This window comes from Orcinus orca, chromosome 18, assembly GCF_937001465.1.
Source record: "Orcinus orca chromosome 18, mOrcOrc1.1, whole genome shotgun sequence".
NCBI classification, from domain to species: domain Eukaryota; kingdom Metazoa; phylum Chordata; class Mammalia; order Artiodactyla; family Delphinidae; genus Orcinus; species Orcinus orca.
Genome location: NC_064576.1, coordinates 75,708,805 through 75,726,438, shown reverse-complemented (window position 1 = coordinate 75,726,438; position 17,634 = coordinate 75,708,805). Strand labels below are relative to the sequence as shown.

The 17,634-nt window shown below is 47.5% G+C and overlaps 1 protein-coding gene across 2 annotated transcripts in view; it reads right to left on the bottom strand.

Annotated features, from left to right (window-relative positions):
- The window catches only part of MIPEP (mitochondrial intermediate peptidase), a 133,581-nt gene that overhangs the window by 88,631 nt on the left and 27,316 nt on the right, over positions 1-17,634 (bottom strand). For both annotated transcript variants that reach the window (XM_033409405.2, XM_012537432.3), the window contains exons 10-11: positions 17,411-17,463; positions 1,280-1,433 (exon numbers count right to left, since the gene is read on the bottom strand). In XM_033409405.2, coding sequence (XP_033265296.1) covers positions 1,280-1,433; positions 17,411-17,463 — 207 coding nt within the window. The remainder of the gene's footprint in view (positions 1-1,279; positions 1,434-17,410; positions 17,464-17,634) is intronic.

Sequence of the window (17,634 nt, the reverse complement as noted above, 5' to 3'; positions counted from 1 at the left end):
CTGCATCCTGACTGGCAGTCCCCAGCGACGCAGCTCTGCCACTGGGCCCACACCACCCGCAAGCGGTGGGAAGCGGTGCTGGCTGGACCATTTTAGCGACAAAATTATAGCTCCTCCAATCTTAGGACGTAAGGATGCGCGAGCATGCCAACCATAACCCTGGGATACAGGAACAGTACGCAGTGTCTGCCTTCAGCTGAAGAGCAGTAAGTAATACACCACTGACATCCTTCTCCCAAATCAGGCTTCCAAGAGGCCCGGCTCGCAGGAGGGATGGTCTCCATCTTTGCACAACCTGGGGCCTCTGCCACAAAGAACGGCCACATTATGCTTTAGGGCTTCCTGCAAGCATATGTTCATTACTCCAGCAAGCGCCTACCAAGCATCTACCTGGTGTCAGGGACTGCTCAAGGCACCTGGGGAACGGCCATGAGCAAAGCCGGAAGGGGCTCCCTCCTGAGCTGGGGAAGCTCTTCATCGCCCACATCGTGCCCTTTCACTCTTCTCCCGGTGTGTCTGCACATTACCCACCGCTGCCATTTTGTGAAGCGCACAGAAGGATGCCCAGTGACAACCACGCTCCCCGCTGATCTCCCGACTCCACCACCACCTGCTCTACGATCACGAAGCGCAGCCAGAAGGCCACAAGACAGTTCACGTTTCTCGTGAACCGTGCGCTAAGCACGTGAGCAAAGAGAACACCACCACCTTAGGGCCCATAAAGCCTCAAAATCTTATCAGGAGAAAACGACGACAGTCGCAGCTCACACGAAGCGGGCCCTGGCAGAAGGGTGGATCCCAGGCTCGGAGTGACTGTCCAAGGGGTCTCACCAAGAGCACAGGCCGCAGGCGAGCATCTGGCGCAAACGTGAGCCCCGCGGGCGGGCGGGAAGGGGTGGGAGGTGCCTGAGGGAGCTGGAATTAACAGATGCGACACCTGGCACAGCGGGCACGTGAAGGGCAATGACAAACGTTCGTTTAACCGGGGTTTGTCGACATAAAAGACTCAACCTTCTATCAACTTCCTTAAAAACAAATTTTTTTTCCAGAGAAATAACTCTGCTGTTAGAAGTTTACATTAATTTCAGGCAACAACTGACGTTTAGAGGCAGGTGTTTCTTTCGTAGCATCCTACATCACAAGTGGCGGTTTGGATCTTCCATCGGGCAAAGACAAGCGCCATCGGCGCAAGGCTAACTTGAGATGAAACCGCTGTTAATTCAGCACCAAAGCCGGGAGTCCAGGAACGCGGCTTCCTCACTCCAACCGGGCCGCTTACCAGTTTCCGAACATCTTCACTCCACACCTCTCCCTCTGCAGGCTGCTCCACACACAGCGAGATCCCTAACAGCCTGTTAAACAAGGTATTCAGGCCTTCCATGCACGCTCCCAGGGAGAAGAACGGGCAGTATGCGCTGGGCTCGCTGTCGTACCTGCGGAGGAGAAGCAGCTCAATCACAGCTCCGCTGGCTTCAGTTTCTTGAGGTAAATTCAGCTAACTTTCCACTGACAATTTACGAGCCAAGAAAGGACTGAAAACCTATGGTAGGTTTCGAGCTTCTGAGGGACTTTCAGACTCAGTCTTCTTCAGAAGAACAGCAGTCTGATTATAACTGTAGTAAGAGTAATACCAGTTGGAACTATAGTGGTAAAACTCACGCTATGAAATGCGTTATATTCTAAAAAGAATGTCACATGTCACGTCCGGTAAAATATTTGTTAATGGAAAAAGCTCCGAAGCTCTGTCATATAAACAATCAGATCTTAATTTATCTTTTTGTTATATATCTTAAACGAAGGATAATATTCTCGTAATATTAATCATTCTTCACCCCAAAACAACTCTTTTATGTTTTTTATTCCAACATAAACCGAAATACACCCAGAATGTGTGAGGTGAATGTTTCTGAATCATTACGCCAGGCCAAACCTTATAACCATAGCCACAAAGAAGAGATCTAGAATGATAGTAGGTACTGAGTCTATTTCTACTTCCTGGGATTAACCAAATATGTACAAACTTACGCTTCTTACTAACTGGGGGACCGGATTTAGGGAGTATGAACTGCACCACAAGTGAGATTTCGGTACAGAATCCACCAATTTACACCTTAATTTCTGATCACTTTTTCATAAAAGCAGACTCAGTGGAGTAAGAGACTCGAGTGGTCCAGCCCCCTTGCTCACTGATTCGTTCACTCATGCAGCCGTCGACTGGCCCGCTGGACGCCGGGGATGGAAGGGGGCAGAGATGGAAGGGCCCACAGCAGCGGGCACCCAGTAGGCTCAGGGGCCGGCGCTGAGGGAGAGAGGGCAGGGCACGCACAGTGGGGCAGCGAGGGCCAGGGCTTCCTTGTGCAGTGGAGATGGGAGGGGAGCCCAGGAGAGGCCACGGTGCAACCAAAGTACGAAGGCACGAGGCAGCAGGGCCACTGCCGTAACCAGGGGGTTAAATGAGAGCTCAGGAGGCAGGTAGATGGGAAAGAGGGGAAGAGACGCTGACACCCTGTGGGGGGTCCAGGGAACCGAGAGCCTGGCCCGCGAGCCTGAGGAGGGGGGACTGTGCCCTCAGGCATGGGGTCTCCCAACATTCTGATTGTGCATCCCTGTCAATAAAATAACTGGACTTATTTCAACCTTAATATGGGTATGTTTATAAATTATAGGCATGGGCTACTGATCTATTACATTTCAAAACAAGACATTTTTATAAGTTGAGATTAAGAAAAGTAAATCCAAAGAGGGCTAGTGGATTATCCTAAAGAGGATAACCTAGCATCTTACGGGGTTGCTTGCGGCCTGGGAGACGCGGGACATCACTTCTGCAGACACCAGAGGAGTGACCTGGTACCTGCCAGGCTGACGGTGAGGAGAGTGGACGCAGCACAGAGAGGGCGGGAGTCACCCAACGAGGGTCTGAACAGGGGCAACAGCAGGGGCTCTAAGACCAGGAGCCAGATCTAAGTTTCTTTTTCTTTTAGATGAAAAAGCTTCAGGACTGTGAGGATTTGGAGGCTGAAGGAGAAAGAAAAGCCTAGACTAACATGCAGGTCTCTGGCTTGAGCAACCGCGTGGGTAGGAGCCATTTAATCAGAGCAATGAACACACGCGCACGCACATGCGCGCACACACACACAAATTGAAGAGGGGAGGGTGGGTGTGTTTGTAGGAGAAGCAGCGAGATTCAGTTTTGAAGACACTGACTCTGAGGTCCTGGGAGAAGTCAGCACGGAGGCTGTTATGGCCGAGGAGAGTGTGAGCTGGAAAAGGAGAAGGGGAGGGGCTGACAGGAGGGTCAAGGGCAGGTCCCTGGACTTCCAGGCGAAGGGGTGGAAAGGAAGACAAGGAAGAAGAGTTAGAGACGGCAGACTGTCATACAGAGTGAAGTAAGTCGGAAAGAGAAAAACAAGTATCGTATACTAACGCATATATGTGGAATCTAGAAAGATGGTACAGATGAACTGGTTTGCAGGGCAGAAATAGACGCAGACGTAGAGAACAAACGTATGGACACCAAGGGGGGAAGGGGGAGTGTGGGATGAACTGGGAGATTGGGATTGTATGCACGAATATGTATAAAACAGGTAACTAATGAGAACCTGCTGTATAAAAAGTAAATAAATAAAATTAAATTTTAAAAAGTTAGAGATGGCAGAGAATTGGAAGAAAGGGATGTCACAGAAATGGGGAAGGGGGATGTGCTGTAAAACGGGAAGTAACTGCCACGTCTGGCCCCCGGCCCAGAGTATAAGGACCCTTGAGGGCAGCACTGTCCCAACGACAAGCAAAAAGCTGAACAAACTGAAACCAGCAGCTCTTCTTGGACCCAGCAGAGAAGTGAGGTCACAGAGCAAATCGCTGGGCCCCAAAACTGGAGAGGCAGGCAGGCAGATCCAGAGAGCCACAATTCACAGGAGGCTCCAGGGGAGACGAGTACCGAGGTAGGAAAACAAACTACGATCGACAAATTGTCTGAGAGCTAAAAATTCCAGGGGGAATCCCTACACTTTTATGAGTTTTCCCTCCAGGAGCCCCACCAGGTTCTCACAGTGAAGATGGAGAACAATTCCCCCATCTTCCAGCAGAGGAAGGAAAAAGTAGCCATTATGAACTACACCAGCACGTTCTGCTCTTCTTAGTAAGGCCTGCCCTCCAGAGAGACTCTCTCACCAAAAGAACACCACCTCACGCCCCCCAGCCTTCCCGTCTCATCAAAGCGGAGGGGACTGGAAAACACGTGTGAAAGTCGCAGCTGAGACGCAGGGCCCCTAACAGACTGAGACGTAACCAGAGGCCTGCAGATCACATCTCCTCCGTCCACACATCAGCACCACATCAGCAGGGCTCCCGTAAAACAACAGGGGACACGACCCAGGCCTGCAGGTCCCAGACCTCAGTTAAGAAGAAGCCTCCCAAGAAACCCAAACAGGGGAGACAAAGAGAGCACACCAAAGGAGAGCTACCTCCAGCCCCAGGGTTAATGGGAAAAGCAAGCAGAGCCCGGCTCCTGGCCAGAAGAATATCTAACCTCACACCAAAGCCCTCATTATCTCAGTTCCTTTCACCCCGTACACCATGTCCAACCATCAACAAAAAATTTCAAGTCATGCTAAAAGACAAAAAACACAGTTTGAAGAGAAAGAACAAGCACCAGAACCAGGTTCAGATATGTCAGAGATGTTAGAATTAGCAGGTTGAGAATTTAAAACAACTGTGATTAGCATCCCAAGCACTGTGAAGAAACAAGTAGAAAACATGCAAGAACACATGGGTGAGGTAAGCAGAGACATGGAAACGCTACAAACGAATCAGAAGGAAGTGCGAGAAATTAGAGCACTGCCAAAGAAACAAAGAACGCCCTTGATAACTCATCAGTAGACTGGTACAGCCAAGGAAAGATCAGTGAGCTTGAAAAGACGTCAACAGAAACTTCAAAACTGGTATGCAAAGACAAAAAAGAAAAACAGAGACAGAAGAGGATACCCAAAGAACTGTAGGACAATCACAAAAGGTGCAATGCACAGATGATGGGAAAACCAGAAGAAGAAAGAGAGAAAGGAATTGAAGGAATATTTGAAGTAATAACGACTGAGAACCTTCCACACTGAAGACAAACACAAAACCACAAATCCAGGAAGGTCAGAACACCAAGTAGGAAAAAACAAAACACAACACTTAGGCAGATCATATTTAAGCTGCAAAAAGTCAAAGACAAAGAGAAAATCTTCAAAGAAGCCAAAGGGGAAAAACGTCACCTCACCTTTTTTAAAAAGCAACGGTAAGAATTACATCAGACTTCTCTCCAGAAACCACGCAAGAGGAGTATGGAGTGAAATGCTTACAGTTCTGAAATAAAAACCCACAAACCTAGAATTCTGTGCCCAACAAAATTATCCTTCAAAAGTGGAGAAATAAAGGCTTTCTTGGACGAACAAAAATTGAGGAAATTTCTCACTAGTAGACCAGGCTTATAAGAAATGTTAAAAGAAGTTCTTCAGGAAGAAGAAAAATAATGTAAGTCAGAAACCTGGAGCCACGTAGATAAAGGAAGAGGGTTAGAAGAAATAAATGAAGATATTAAAAAACTTTCTATTTCTTCTGTTTCATATTTGTTCAAAATAGTAATAGCAATGATGTATTAGGTGATTATAGCTTAAGGATAAGTGACATAATGACAGCAATGTTAGGAGGGACTGGAAAGAGACCTAGGTGCCTGCACTAACCAACAAGCAGGAAGTACTACTGGGAAGGAGACTCACACTACTTGTAAATGGATATGTAAACTTCAGGGCAACGACTTCAAACAGTGAAAAAAGGAGAAAAGCTGGAATCATATAACATACTCAGTTAAAACCATAAAAGGCAGAAAAAGAGTGGAAGACGAAAGAAAGAAAAAAAGATGATACAGGCAACAGATAGAAAACAGTAACAAACATGGTAGGTTTTAACCCAATAATATCACTAATCACTTTAAACATCAATAGTCTAAATGTAACAAGTAAAATGCAGAGAATATGAGAATGGATTAAAAAACAAGACCCACTGTATGTTGGCTGTAAGAAACTCACTTTATGGAAAAGAAACATAGGAAAGCTACAACAACACAGCCTATGCATAACCTAAAACATGTACTGACTTGCCCACGACACCTACATATGATAATCAGACGAGGCTCAAGGAGACAACTTAGCTTGGAGAAAATCATTTAGGTACAGAATATAGGCTTGTATAATACTCCACATACAACTTCCACTCTGTATAAACTAAATGAAACTGTTATCAATGGTGAAAAGCAAATGGTATTCATTTGAAATGACTGAGAACAAATGCATCAAAAAATAATATAGGGCTTCCCTGGTGGCGCAGTGGTTGAGGGTCCGCCTGCTGATGCAGGGGACGCAGGTTCGTGCTCCGGTCCGGGAAGATCCCACGTGCCGCGGAGCGGCTGGGCCGTGAGCCACAGCCACTGAGCCTGCGCGTCCGGAGCCTGTGCTCTGCGATGGGAGAGGCCACGACAGTGAGAGGCCCGCGTACCGCAAAAAAAAAAAAAAGTAATATAAACTCCCTGTTTTTAAAAAAGCTCTCAAATAACATCCCCTGGCTTACTAGTCCCACCATCTAGAGATAACCACTTCTTGTGTATCATTGTTTTATCTGTGTAAGAAGGCTTACGTGTGTGTGTATACACATCTACATGTACAGAAATACACACAGATATATATACATAGACACACATAATCATACAATTCTTATCCTGCAATTTCCTTTTAACACACATTTTTAACAAAAATATGTTTTCCTGTATTTTTAACAAAAATGTACTTTTAAATACTGTCCGCTTCGGCACATAAAGCTCTGGTCCACAACAAGCACCTGCCGTAACTTCTCCAAAGCGTCCACTCCCTGGTGTGTGTGGCCAGTGAGAGTCCACACCTTGTAAGCGAGTGTCCCGTCCCTGACACTGTCTGCAACGGCCCACACACGGTGATAAGAGGAGCTGGACTTCTGATCATGTTTGTATCAACTTTAACTTCTCTACAGAAAATGCACCCAGGGCTGTGCAGTCAGCTGCTGTTAGCTGCTGTCAGTTCACCTCTGCGACAAACAGCCCACAAACACCGTGCCAGACAGGTGCAGACCTCTCTGTGGGGTCCATCCAGAAAGGACGACGCTGCATAGAGCATGAGATTTCAGATTTTTAAACAGGCGTTGCCAAGTCATCCTGCCGACCCCGCAAGCTGTGAGAGTGTGCACGCCTGCCCTCCAGGCATGGAGGCCTGGGCCCTGGCACCTCAGGCTCCCTGCCTCTCCCTCTGGCTCTGTGGGCCGCTCAGGCTCCCTGCCTCTCCCTCTGGCTCTGTGGCCGCACCTTCTTTTCCTCTCTGGCAATGTGGTTTTGCTCCTCCACCACTTCTGAAATACTTAACTATTTACTTGCTGGTGTATCACTCTCAGGTAACATCTACTGATCCCGGTACAACCTGACGCCACACGCTCCTTCACCCTCCTCAATTCTTCTGTGACACAGAGATGGAGATGCAGCTGTACTGATGACCTTGTTAGTTTACCAGGTGTCAGGAGGGGAGCAGAGCTAAAGGCCTCTGCTTTGCCACCCTTTCCTGGGTATCCCCCAAGACTGCACTCAGTGCAGGAGCAGCCCCATCGGTGGCTAGAAAGACGAGGAGAGGAGCTCAGAAATGCTGAAGACGGGCCTGGCACGGGGAACAGACACAGTCCAGAAGGCAGAGGTTCGTTACTTTGGCAAGAGAGGACTCCTTATGGCAAGTATGTCCATACTCCCTAAATTTAATCTACAAAATGACAGCTAACCCACTGTCATTTGTGTGATGCTGCGGATGACAAGTGCTCACGAGGACCCTGGGCTCAGCCTTTTATATATATCTCACCTAACAGCAGAAACAGCCCTACAAGGTCACACTTCTACCCCCATGTCACCAGTACGGAAACAGGTTTACACAAAGACAAGTCATCGCCCCGAGGTTACGACAGGACTGAGCACGAGGGCTGAGGCTTCTTTTTAACTGGACGACAGCAGTCCGGGAGTAAATGACACCAAGAAGAGGCCTGCAGGCCTGCTTTCTTTGGGCCCAGGCACTGAGGTCCCTCCCACAGTGTGTTACCAGTGGAAGGACTAAAGGAAGCGCTACACCTAGATGTTCTTCCTCCGTCACGTTTCCCAATGGTCGGGAGTCAGAGCCCTGAGTTCACTGCTAAAGCTGCACCCCGCGAACAAAAACGTGCTGCCAGTTCAGAGAAGAAACCAGAAGGGCAAACGAGCGGCGGTGAGAAGGCGGGGAGCAGGGCTGAGGGCCCGTGTACTGAAGAAGGAACTTCAGGGAGCAGGAAATAAGTACCGTCAGGAACCGCAGAGGTCGGGGTGTTGAGGGCTAAAGCAAGGGACCAAACTGTGTGCGTGGCAGGTGGCTGGTAACTCGGAGAGACCATCTGATCGACTGTCAGGGCCACAAGTCAGACGACAGAGACCAGAGAGAGGAGGCGTCCAGTCTAGACTGCTGGGGGAGGTTTGGCAAGAAAAAACGAGGACTTCAATCTCTGCAAGGGTCATGGGAGGGGCGACTGTCTGTTTCATGACAAGGAATATCTCAGCACCTCTGCAGGCAAAGGGGAAGAAGTTAATCAAAAGGAAGAGATTGATGATACATAATAAAGTTAGAATGACTGCTGAAGCAACACCTCTAACGGTGTGAGATAACATTATCTTAGACTTGCACAGTGCTTCACGATTTGCCAAGCACTTTCACATCAGAAGCCTCCCATGTTCCTTACATAATCCTGGGAGACAGGTGAGGCTAGAATTATTACTCAGTTTTACTGGAGGAAACTGAGACTGGGAGAGGCTGGTGACAGCCCAAGGCGGTCTCGAAGAAAAAGCCCTGGGCTGGAAGTTAAAACCTTGGCTCTGTCTCTTTCTGTGCTTTGAGAGCAAGTTTTTTTTCTTCTGGTTTTTGGGGGCCTCAACTTCCTCACCAGGAAAATGAACTATTGGGTTTGCCAAAAAGTTCGTTCAGGTTTTTCCATAAGATGTTACGGAAAAACCCACATGAACATTTTGGCCAACCCAATACAGTATGTCCCAGGCTCCGCTAATGACCAGACAAATGCACGCAAAGAAGCTGGCACTGTGCCTGGAGAAAAGCAGGCACTCCGTCCATCACAGCGACACTCTGGCAGGAAGCCTGACTTAATGCTGTGAATTAATCACCTACTATGTGCCTGATGACACTCAGTGTGGAAAGAGTAAGGCCCCCAAACCACGAAGAGCACCTAATATAAGTGACAAGGGACGTTAGGGCAGAGGGGATGAAGACGAGGCGGTGGTCAGTTCTGTTGGTGGGGGAGGGCATGAGGTCAGGAAGTAGCACGGGGGGAGGGTCAGGGAGAAGCGGGGCGCATGGGAGGGAAGGAGGGAAGGGCATCGGGGGAAGGAGAACCAGGGGAGGGAGCGGCTGCACAGAGCACCACAGGCTCAACCACAAAGACCACCCGCCTCACTCAGCGGCCTCACACCACAAGGAAGCGACCCCCCAGGCCGGTGCCCCACCAGGCTCTCCATGACCCTCCCAAACAAGAGGCTATTCCCTCCTGAAGAGCAGCCAGAAGGGAGAGGCCCAGAGAGGCTGTGAGGGATTCAGGAAGCTCCAAGGTATTTCCAGCAGCTACACCCCTGCCGAGGCGCCCTGACTGCCTTTGTGCACTCAGCTTACGTCCGCAACCCACAGGATGTTCAGCGTCACAGGTCACTGAGGCCCTCCGGGATGCCGGGCTCAGGAGGCAGCACACACACACACACACACACACCCCGCCGTGCCCCCGGGGCCACCATGCCGCTCCCCCCGCCCTTGCCATGCCACCTGCTCACAGCATGATCCCCGTGAGAAGAGAAACCACTGTGGAAAAAAATGTCCTCCGTCATCTAGAGACCCCCCCAAACAAGAGAAAAGCACAACAGGTGACACACAAAACCTCACAGCACGTCAGAGCCACAGCCCAACCTAAACACAGTAAAACTTAAGTGTATTTGGAGGATTTGGTTTCATCACCCAAACTCTTGCCTAGTTTTGCAAGAAGTTTACTGCTATTCGTTGTGAAGGTGTTCCCCTGACTTGAATGCAGAAATAAGAGATCTCTAGATCCTCAGGAAAAACTGGAAGAAGCTTACTGTTCCTCCACCACGGCTGGTGAGTGAAGCTCAGTAGATTCTCTGCTGTTTTTTCTGGTTAAAAATATGCTACGTGTGGGTTTATAAATTTTCAGTTTTCAGAGAACATATTATAATCAACATGGTAAATGGTATGAATTAGGCCTTTCTTATTAAAAACAATAGAATTTAGCAATATCTCAAAATCCTCATCAGGAACACTATCATTAAAATAAGTACAGAAATACTAGTCAGTAAGAGACTTTCCACTGAAGAATTCATTTGTTGTAATTTAAGTTTTTAAAAAAAATCAATGGGGGCTTCCCTGGCGGCGCAGTGGTTGAGAATCTGCCTGCTAATGCAGGGGACACGGGTTCAAGCCCTGGTCTGGGAAGATCCCACATGCTGCGGAGCAACTAGGCCCATGAGCCACAACTACTGAGCCTGTGAGTCTGGAGCCTGTGCTCCACAACGAGAGGCCGCGACAGTGAGAGGCCCGCGCACCGCGATGAAGAGTGGATCCCGCTTGCCACAACTAGAGAAAGCCCTCGCACAGAAACGAAGACCCAACACAGCCAAAAATAAATAAATTAATTAAAAAAAATTTTTTTTAATAAAATTAAATTAAAAAATCAATGTATCAGTGTCTCTCTGAAGCACACTCTATGAGTCAGATTTATATGTCAACTTCTGATGCACCTGGGATGAAGGTAAAGAAAGAACCTGGACTCTACTTCCAAAAACCTTGGCACTGAACGTAGTGAAAATACAAAACACAGTTCAGTACCGTCAGTGAATCCAGGTTGAAACTGCGGGTACCACAGGCTTCAGTCCCACCCTATTCTATTCAGTAAGTTAAGGCAGGTGTGGGAATCTGCACAGCAGACAAGTGCTTACAGAGGGTCCCTGCAGGACAAACACGACAGATAAGAGACACTTAGGAGGCGCAGACATACATGTGTGACGGCACCGTCAGAGCTATTTTCAACCTCACCAAAGGAAAATGAACCACACAGAATGTTTCTGGCATCAGGAATGATGTTTTCGGTAGGATCACAGTGTGACAGCTGGATGACACCGTGAAACTTGTAATCTTGAAGCCACCGGGAGAACGACTGTTTTCTCCAGCTAAATAAAGGTAAGGTAGCAATTAAAGAACCGAAAGATAGTAGGAACCTGTTTCCCTTTCAGGTAACCACACACTGAAAATATCTTTTTCGTCTCTGTTTCATAAAGAACTGGCCATCATCCGTTTGGTCCTATCTTGACTTCTGACTCTAGAGGCAAGAAAACAGCTCCAGCCAAATTGCCTGGTAAGGAGGGGGCTCTTTTCCTTAATGGTGGAGATCAGATACACAGTTCACTGGAAACTGCTCTTTTTTTTTTCCAAATTTATTTATTTTACTTATTTTTGGCTGTGTTGAGTCTTCATTGCTGCGCACGGGCTTTCTCTAGTTGCAGAGAGTGAGGGCTACTCAGAAGCGGTGGCCTCTCTTGTTGTGGAGCACAGGCTCTAGGCGCGCATAGTTGTGGCACGCGGGCTCAGTACCTGTGGCTCGCGGGCTCTAGAGCACAGGCTCAGTAGTTACGGCGCACGGGCTTAGATGCTCCACGGCATGTGGGATCTTCCCGGACCAGGGCTCGAACCCGTGTCCCCTGCATTGGCAGGCGGATTCTTAACCACTGTGCCACCAGGGAAGCCCTGGAAACTGCTCTTAACACAGATCACAGTACAATCTCATCCTCACCCTAGAGAGGTAGGAAAGGGAACCTTAGAGGAAAGGATGACCACAGTCACGCTGACATGGCACCAGGTGACGGGACCCCATCATAGAGGCTGGAGCCAAATCCCAGGAGAGCAGCGAGACCTCTATTATGGCAGCCTCTCACTCAGCTTCTTCAGTTCCATCACTACATAAAATCAAACAGCCACACGTGAAACACAAGAGAGCATAACCAACACAATTGGGGGGGAGGGGCACGAGATCCACGTTACAGGAAGACAGGAACCAGGGAAATGACCCCACGTGGAGGCAACCAGATCAGCCCACGAGCTTGGAAATCCTGTAGGATCAACGACCTGGTCTCTTTAGCGAGTGGCAATGTGAACAAGGTCGGCTGGGGCATGACGTGTGGGGACCAGCTCTGGAGCAAGAGACTCAGACGGAAAGCCCAGCAAGCCAACTGGGAAGAAACAGACTGGAGAGCATCAAGGAAACAGGGGTGTAGTCGGGGTATGAGATGACGCCCATGAACTGCTGCAAACTTTACTGGGTTCTGGTGGTTCTGGAGTCATATAAGAAAACAGCCACGTACTGAGAGACGGAAAGAATACACAAGAGTGACATGACACAAGGGCTAGGATTCAGCTTAAAATACTTTAGTAACAAGAAGGAAGGGAGAAGTAAGAGACCAGTGAAGCTCACATGGCAAAACCCTGATAATTACTTCATCTGGGAGATGAGTATGTGGGGGTTACTTACATTATTCTCCCTATTTCTGTTTATTTTGGAAGTTTTCATTATAAAGGCTTCCTTAAAAATTGAAAGCAACGAGCTCAGTATACATACACTAACAAATAAACTGCCCAATTTCACGTATCAAGCAGTTGTATCATCTTGAAACACCACACCATCCTTCTATGGAAGTCCAATGTTTCATGAATAGTTTAAAACACAAAACATTCCTATATCATTATGCGAACGCTCCCGACATTTCAGAATATACCTTGGCAAGGAATAAACTCTACTGAACCCCACATCCCAATGACATCATTCTATAAAACAGCACCAAAATAAGTGAAATGGGATTCACTGAAACTCATCCTTGGCAGAAAATAAAGAAAGCCCTCGAGCATTAAAAACAAAAATCAAACACTGGAAGGATGCAGTGAACACTGTAAGAATGACTGTTCCTGAGGGCAGGGGTGGGAGGAGGCTGTGCACAGCATTCGAAATACCTCAGTGGACGCTTCATGTTGTTTTCAGTTTTGTCCCAACCACGTGAATGTATTAACTCTTCAAAAATAAAAATTCTAAATAAAATCATTGCACATACGCTTTTCGTAAAGAATTACTTTCACTCTTCCATGAAGAATTTAAAACTTGAAAAAGAAACAAAATTAAGGTATTTTCGCTCTTGAAGATTCCCCATTAGCTGCTTCTGCCACTGTTTCCCAGGACTCACCTCTCACAGTTTGAAAACACAATTTCCTATCTTTCTAACAGGTTCTTTTTTCTCTTATGCGAACATTAAGAAATGTGAAATAAATCTTAAGTGTTTAACATGTTGGCCAAAAAAAGTCCCTGGGTAACTTGAAAAAAAGCTCAAGTCAAGGAAAGCCCCTTCTGCTTTTCATTTCACGTCAAACCACACATTTTAGGCTTTACTTGCAAGTAGAGGCATTTAACGAGGATTTAGAAATCTTCACTTTCTTCTACCCTTCTAACCTCAAACCCAAACTATTACATTTTCCCTTTCTTTTCTCCTCCACTACCTGCGCCTCTCAGTCTACTCTAGTCAATCAAGATGACTGACACTGCAACCCAAAACTCCATCCTCTGCCTTTTAAGCTACTCAAAATAGAGGTTTTAAACCCCCCAATTCTTACAATCCCACCTAAAGCATTTCTGCATCCCTTCTCCTGGTTCTTTTCCTGAGTTAACAGCCAAATAAGTGAACTGAAGTCCCCTGTGGCTGTCAGGTGGGTTACACTGTGTTCCCGGAAGAGTGGTGATTTCTACTCTAAGAACCAGCCAGCCTGGGGAAACCTCTCAACAAAGGAGCATCATGAAGACCTCCAGAGGTCATGCTGCCTTCAACAAACCTGACAGATGAAAAATGCCATCCACAAAAATATGTTCACCAAAATAGTGATCACTGGGTTGCTTTTACTACGGATCTCCAACCACTGGTGTAGACACAGGCTCCAACAACGGCTGTCAGCCAGCACGTTTCCTGGGCCCAGAGCGTGTTCCCCACTGCACTTCAAACAGAGGAGACAAGACAAACGTTGCTCTGCGCTTCCGGGCGTGGCTGACAGTGAGGTCCAGAGGACACTGTGAGCGCCCGGCCGTGCGGCACTTGGGCTATAAGCACAGGCCGGGGGGCTTCAGGGACTCCAGGCACAATGTCACATGTAGGGCAGGGCAGGAAGCCGCAGTCTCTGACACAGAAAGGGACCAGGCAGGGGACAGGGTTCAGTTTGGCCGAGGTAACCTGAGGAGGACGAGGGTGGTGAGGGAGAACCAGAGGGCATGTGTGTATCTTTCGTTAGAGCCACGCGGGCCTTGAGCGACGCTCCAGCTTCATTTTAAAGGCGGTAGTGGGCCTGTAACCTTGAAGACGGAAGGGACCCCTGTGTGCTGTCCTGCCGGCCACAGGCAGGCTCCCCTGCCCTGGACACGGCCACCAGGATGCACAGGCAAGGTGGACCCCTGTCCAGTGCAGTCTCTCTCACCAAAAGCTCTCTGATGAGTATTCTGTTACTCATTTAATATAGTCATTACATTTCAGATGAGTGTTTTCTCAGAGAAGCTTTAAGGCAGAACTGAACCTCCTTCAAAAGATTTGAGAGGACAATTACAAAGCATCTCTTAGAGGGGACCATTCTCTAGAAGAAGGTTTACAGATGGCCAATTCCACATAATAATGTTATTTTAGTACTAAAAATACAAGCTGGCTGAGGATAAGTCACTTTCCCAGACTGTGTGTAGCACGTGTCACAGGGGAGACAGGCCTGTCCGGGGCCTCAGCCCTCAGGAGCTCCTGGCCACAGGGCCACGCTGTCCCCGATCCTCCCATCTGGACAAGAAGACCCCATCTCTGTGGTGGGTGCAGAGGAGTCAGAATTCCCAACCTCTGGGGGGCTCCGGGATCTCTAAGTACCGAGTCCGGAGCCAGGCAGCAACCTAAAGACTTTCCAGTGGTGCATTTTTGGTATAAATGGAGGACTCACTCCCCTTTATTCAACAGCTTCTGTTTAAGATCACTGTCAAACTTCTCACGGATCGCACACCCTGATTAATGCATACGTATACTTCATAATTGATTCTATCTTTCCAAGTATTCAAATATCCACATGTAATTTCCACAGAACCACCACTTGGGTATGCTATACTTACAGAGCACAGTGAAATGACAAAAATATCGCTTTTAAATTTAAGGCTAAGGTATTAAAAAATAAGGGATGGGAGGGACTTCCCTGGTGATCCAGTGGTTAGGACTCGGAGCTTCCACTGAAGGGGACATGGGTTTGATCCCTGGTCGGAGAACTAAGATCCTGCATGCCACGAAGCACGGTCAAAAATAATAATAATAGGGCTTCCCTGGTGGCACAGTGGTTGAGAGTCCGCCTGCCGATGCAGGGGACATGGGTTCGTGCCCCGGTCCGGGAAGATCCCACATGCTGCGGAGCGGCTGGGCCCGTGAGCCATGGCCGCTGAGGCTGCGCATCCGGAGCCTGTGCTCCGCAACAGGAGGGGCCGCGATAGTGGGAGGCCCGCGTACCACAAAATATAATAATAGTAATAATAAGGGGTGGGGGACATGATGCAGAGGAACACCACATAAAAATCACAGTGGCAAAAATCAGAAAGAAACAAGGACATCTAATTTACATTACTTTCCAATGTCAAAAATACAACGAAAAACTTTACATAAATATGGAACATATTAATAAAAAAATTAACATTCCTGTATGCTATGCCTTTGAAAGGATTTTAAGAGAGAAATGTTATTTTTTAATACAACTGTAAGAACAGGATATGAAGTCTTGCAGCCATAAAACACAATCGTGAAGTAATGTCTTATTACTAGCGTATCTTATGTTAAGCTATGATATATTCTAAGCACTCACTGTTCACCAGGATCAAATTATTATAGATTCTGAACTACAGTTTACGTGCTTTCCTAGAGAAGGTGACTGACGCTGAACCTGGGACACATGTATCAGAAACACCAGCTAACAAAGCATTATTGCCTACAGGTTAGGAGACGCCTATGCTCTGTAAGTAACACTGGTTTGGGGAACAGATACGTAAGGAGAGGCCACAGAGGGGAAAAGATGGGAACTCAGTGGGTCAGCTCTTGGACACACTGACCGATCTCAGGCCACCTCCTGCTGCCGGGGCAGAAAGAACAGGAAAAGCTACGGGTTTCTGCTTCTATGACAAATGCCAAAAGAAACCATTAGAAGAAGCGGCGTCTAATTTTAGTGAGGTGCTTACTACCCTTTGCTTGGTGCTTGAATATAATGCATGGCAACCAAAAGACTTTGAAGTTTAATACCAACTGAGTAAGTATATTATCATGATATATGCCAGTACGATTTAGTAAAAAAAGCGGCTCAAAACTTTTATTCTCTTCCAGGACCTGAGTCAATCTTGACTGCATATCTAAAAAATGAACCATAAGAGAAAAATGTTAAGCATTTGTTAAAGGCTAAGATTCTGAGATTGTTAAAAAATATATTCCTCTTGCAGATGTAAAGTTGCTTGGGACATAAACATTTTTGTGTTCACTCCAAACAGGCCTCCATATTTTGTGGGTTTACAAGCAAACATAAAAATGACAGAAATAGGGTATATTTAGGGAAAAAAGCATAGCTCCTCGTTTGCCACAGTTTAATAGACACAGAGGAATACGGAAGCCAGAGGAGTCCCTCTATCAACGTAAGTTTCCCAAATCCTCATTTCATTTCTATCCTCCCAGATGTGCCAATAACATGCTGACGTGTTCCAATAAAAATGAGAAAACATAAGAAAACCACACTGTGCCACGCCAAGTACCACCGTATTCCTCTGCTGGTTCAACAAATACGTGCCGAGCACCCACCCTGGGCCCGAAACGGGACACGACGAGGGTTCTAGCCAAGTCCCAGCCCCTCCAGCTCAGAGTCTAGAGGCCTGGACAGCACCCACAGGAAGAGGCGGAGGGGCTGGATTCCAGCCATGCGGGAGGTACTCACAAGGTGCAAAAAGGAATGACAGAAGCCACAGAGGACGGGCTATGGGGGAAGGACCACTACAGGCCTGGGGGAGGGGCTTCCCAACCCAGATAAGTGACCTGAGGACGGATGCTGGCCACTCCGGCACAGGGCCTGAGCTTGAGGGGACGCAGGTTTGTAACGTGGGCACCAAGTGAAGGGACAGTTGCCCAGTTAGCAGGCAAAACGCTCAATACGTATTTCTTTCTTCCTTCTCACATACGAGCATTTCTCAGAAAACGTACCTCTCTGCACGAATCACACCACTGTAGTAGGGGGGATCCCAAGGCATTAATTCCTGCAAAGGAAAACTCACTGTTATGAAAGCTGTTGACTATTTCACAACTTTAATCAATAATTTAGCCAACTTACAAAATGTATACCTGTTATGATGCCAGAAAAAGGTTTATAAAAAGCCTAGAAATTCATGACTTGGCAGGAAATACGTGCCTTTTTATTTTGACTTCCC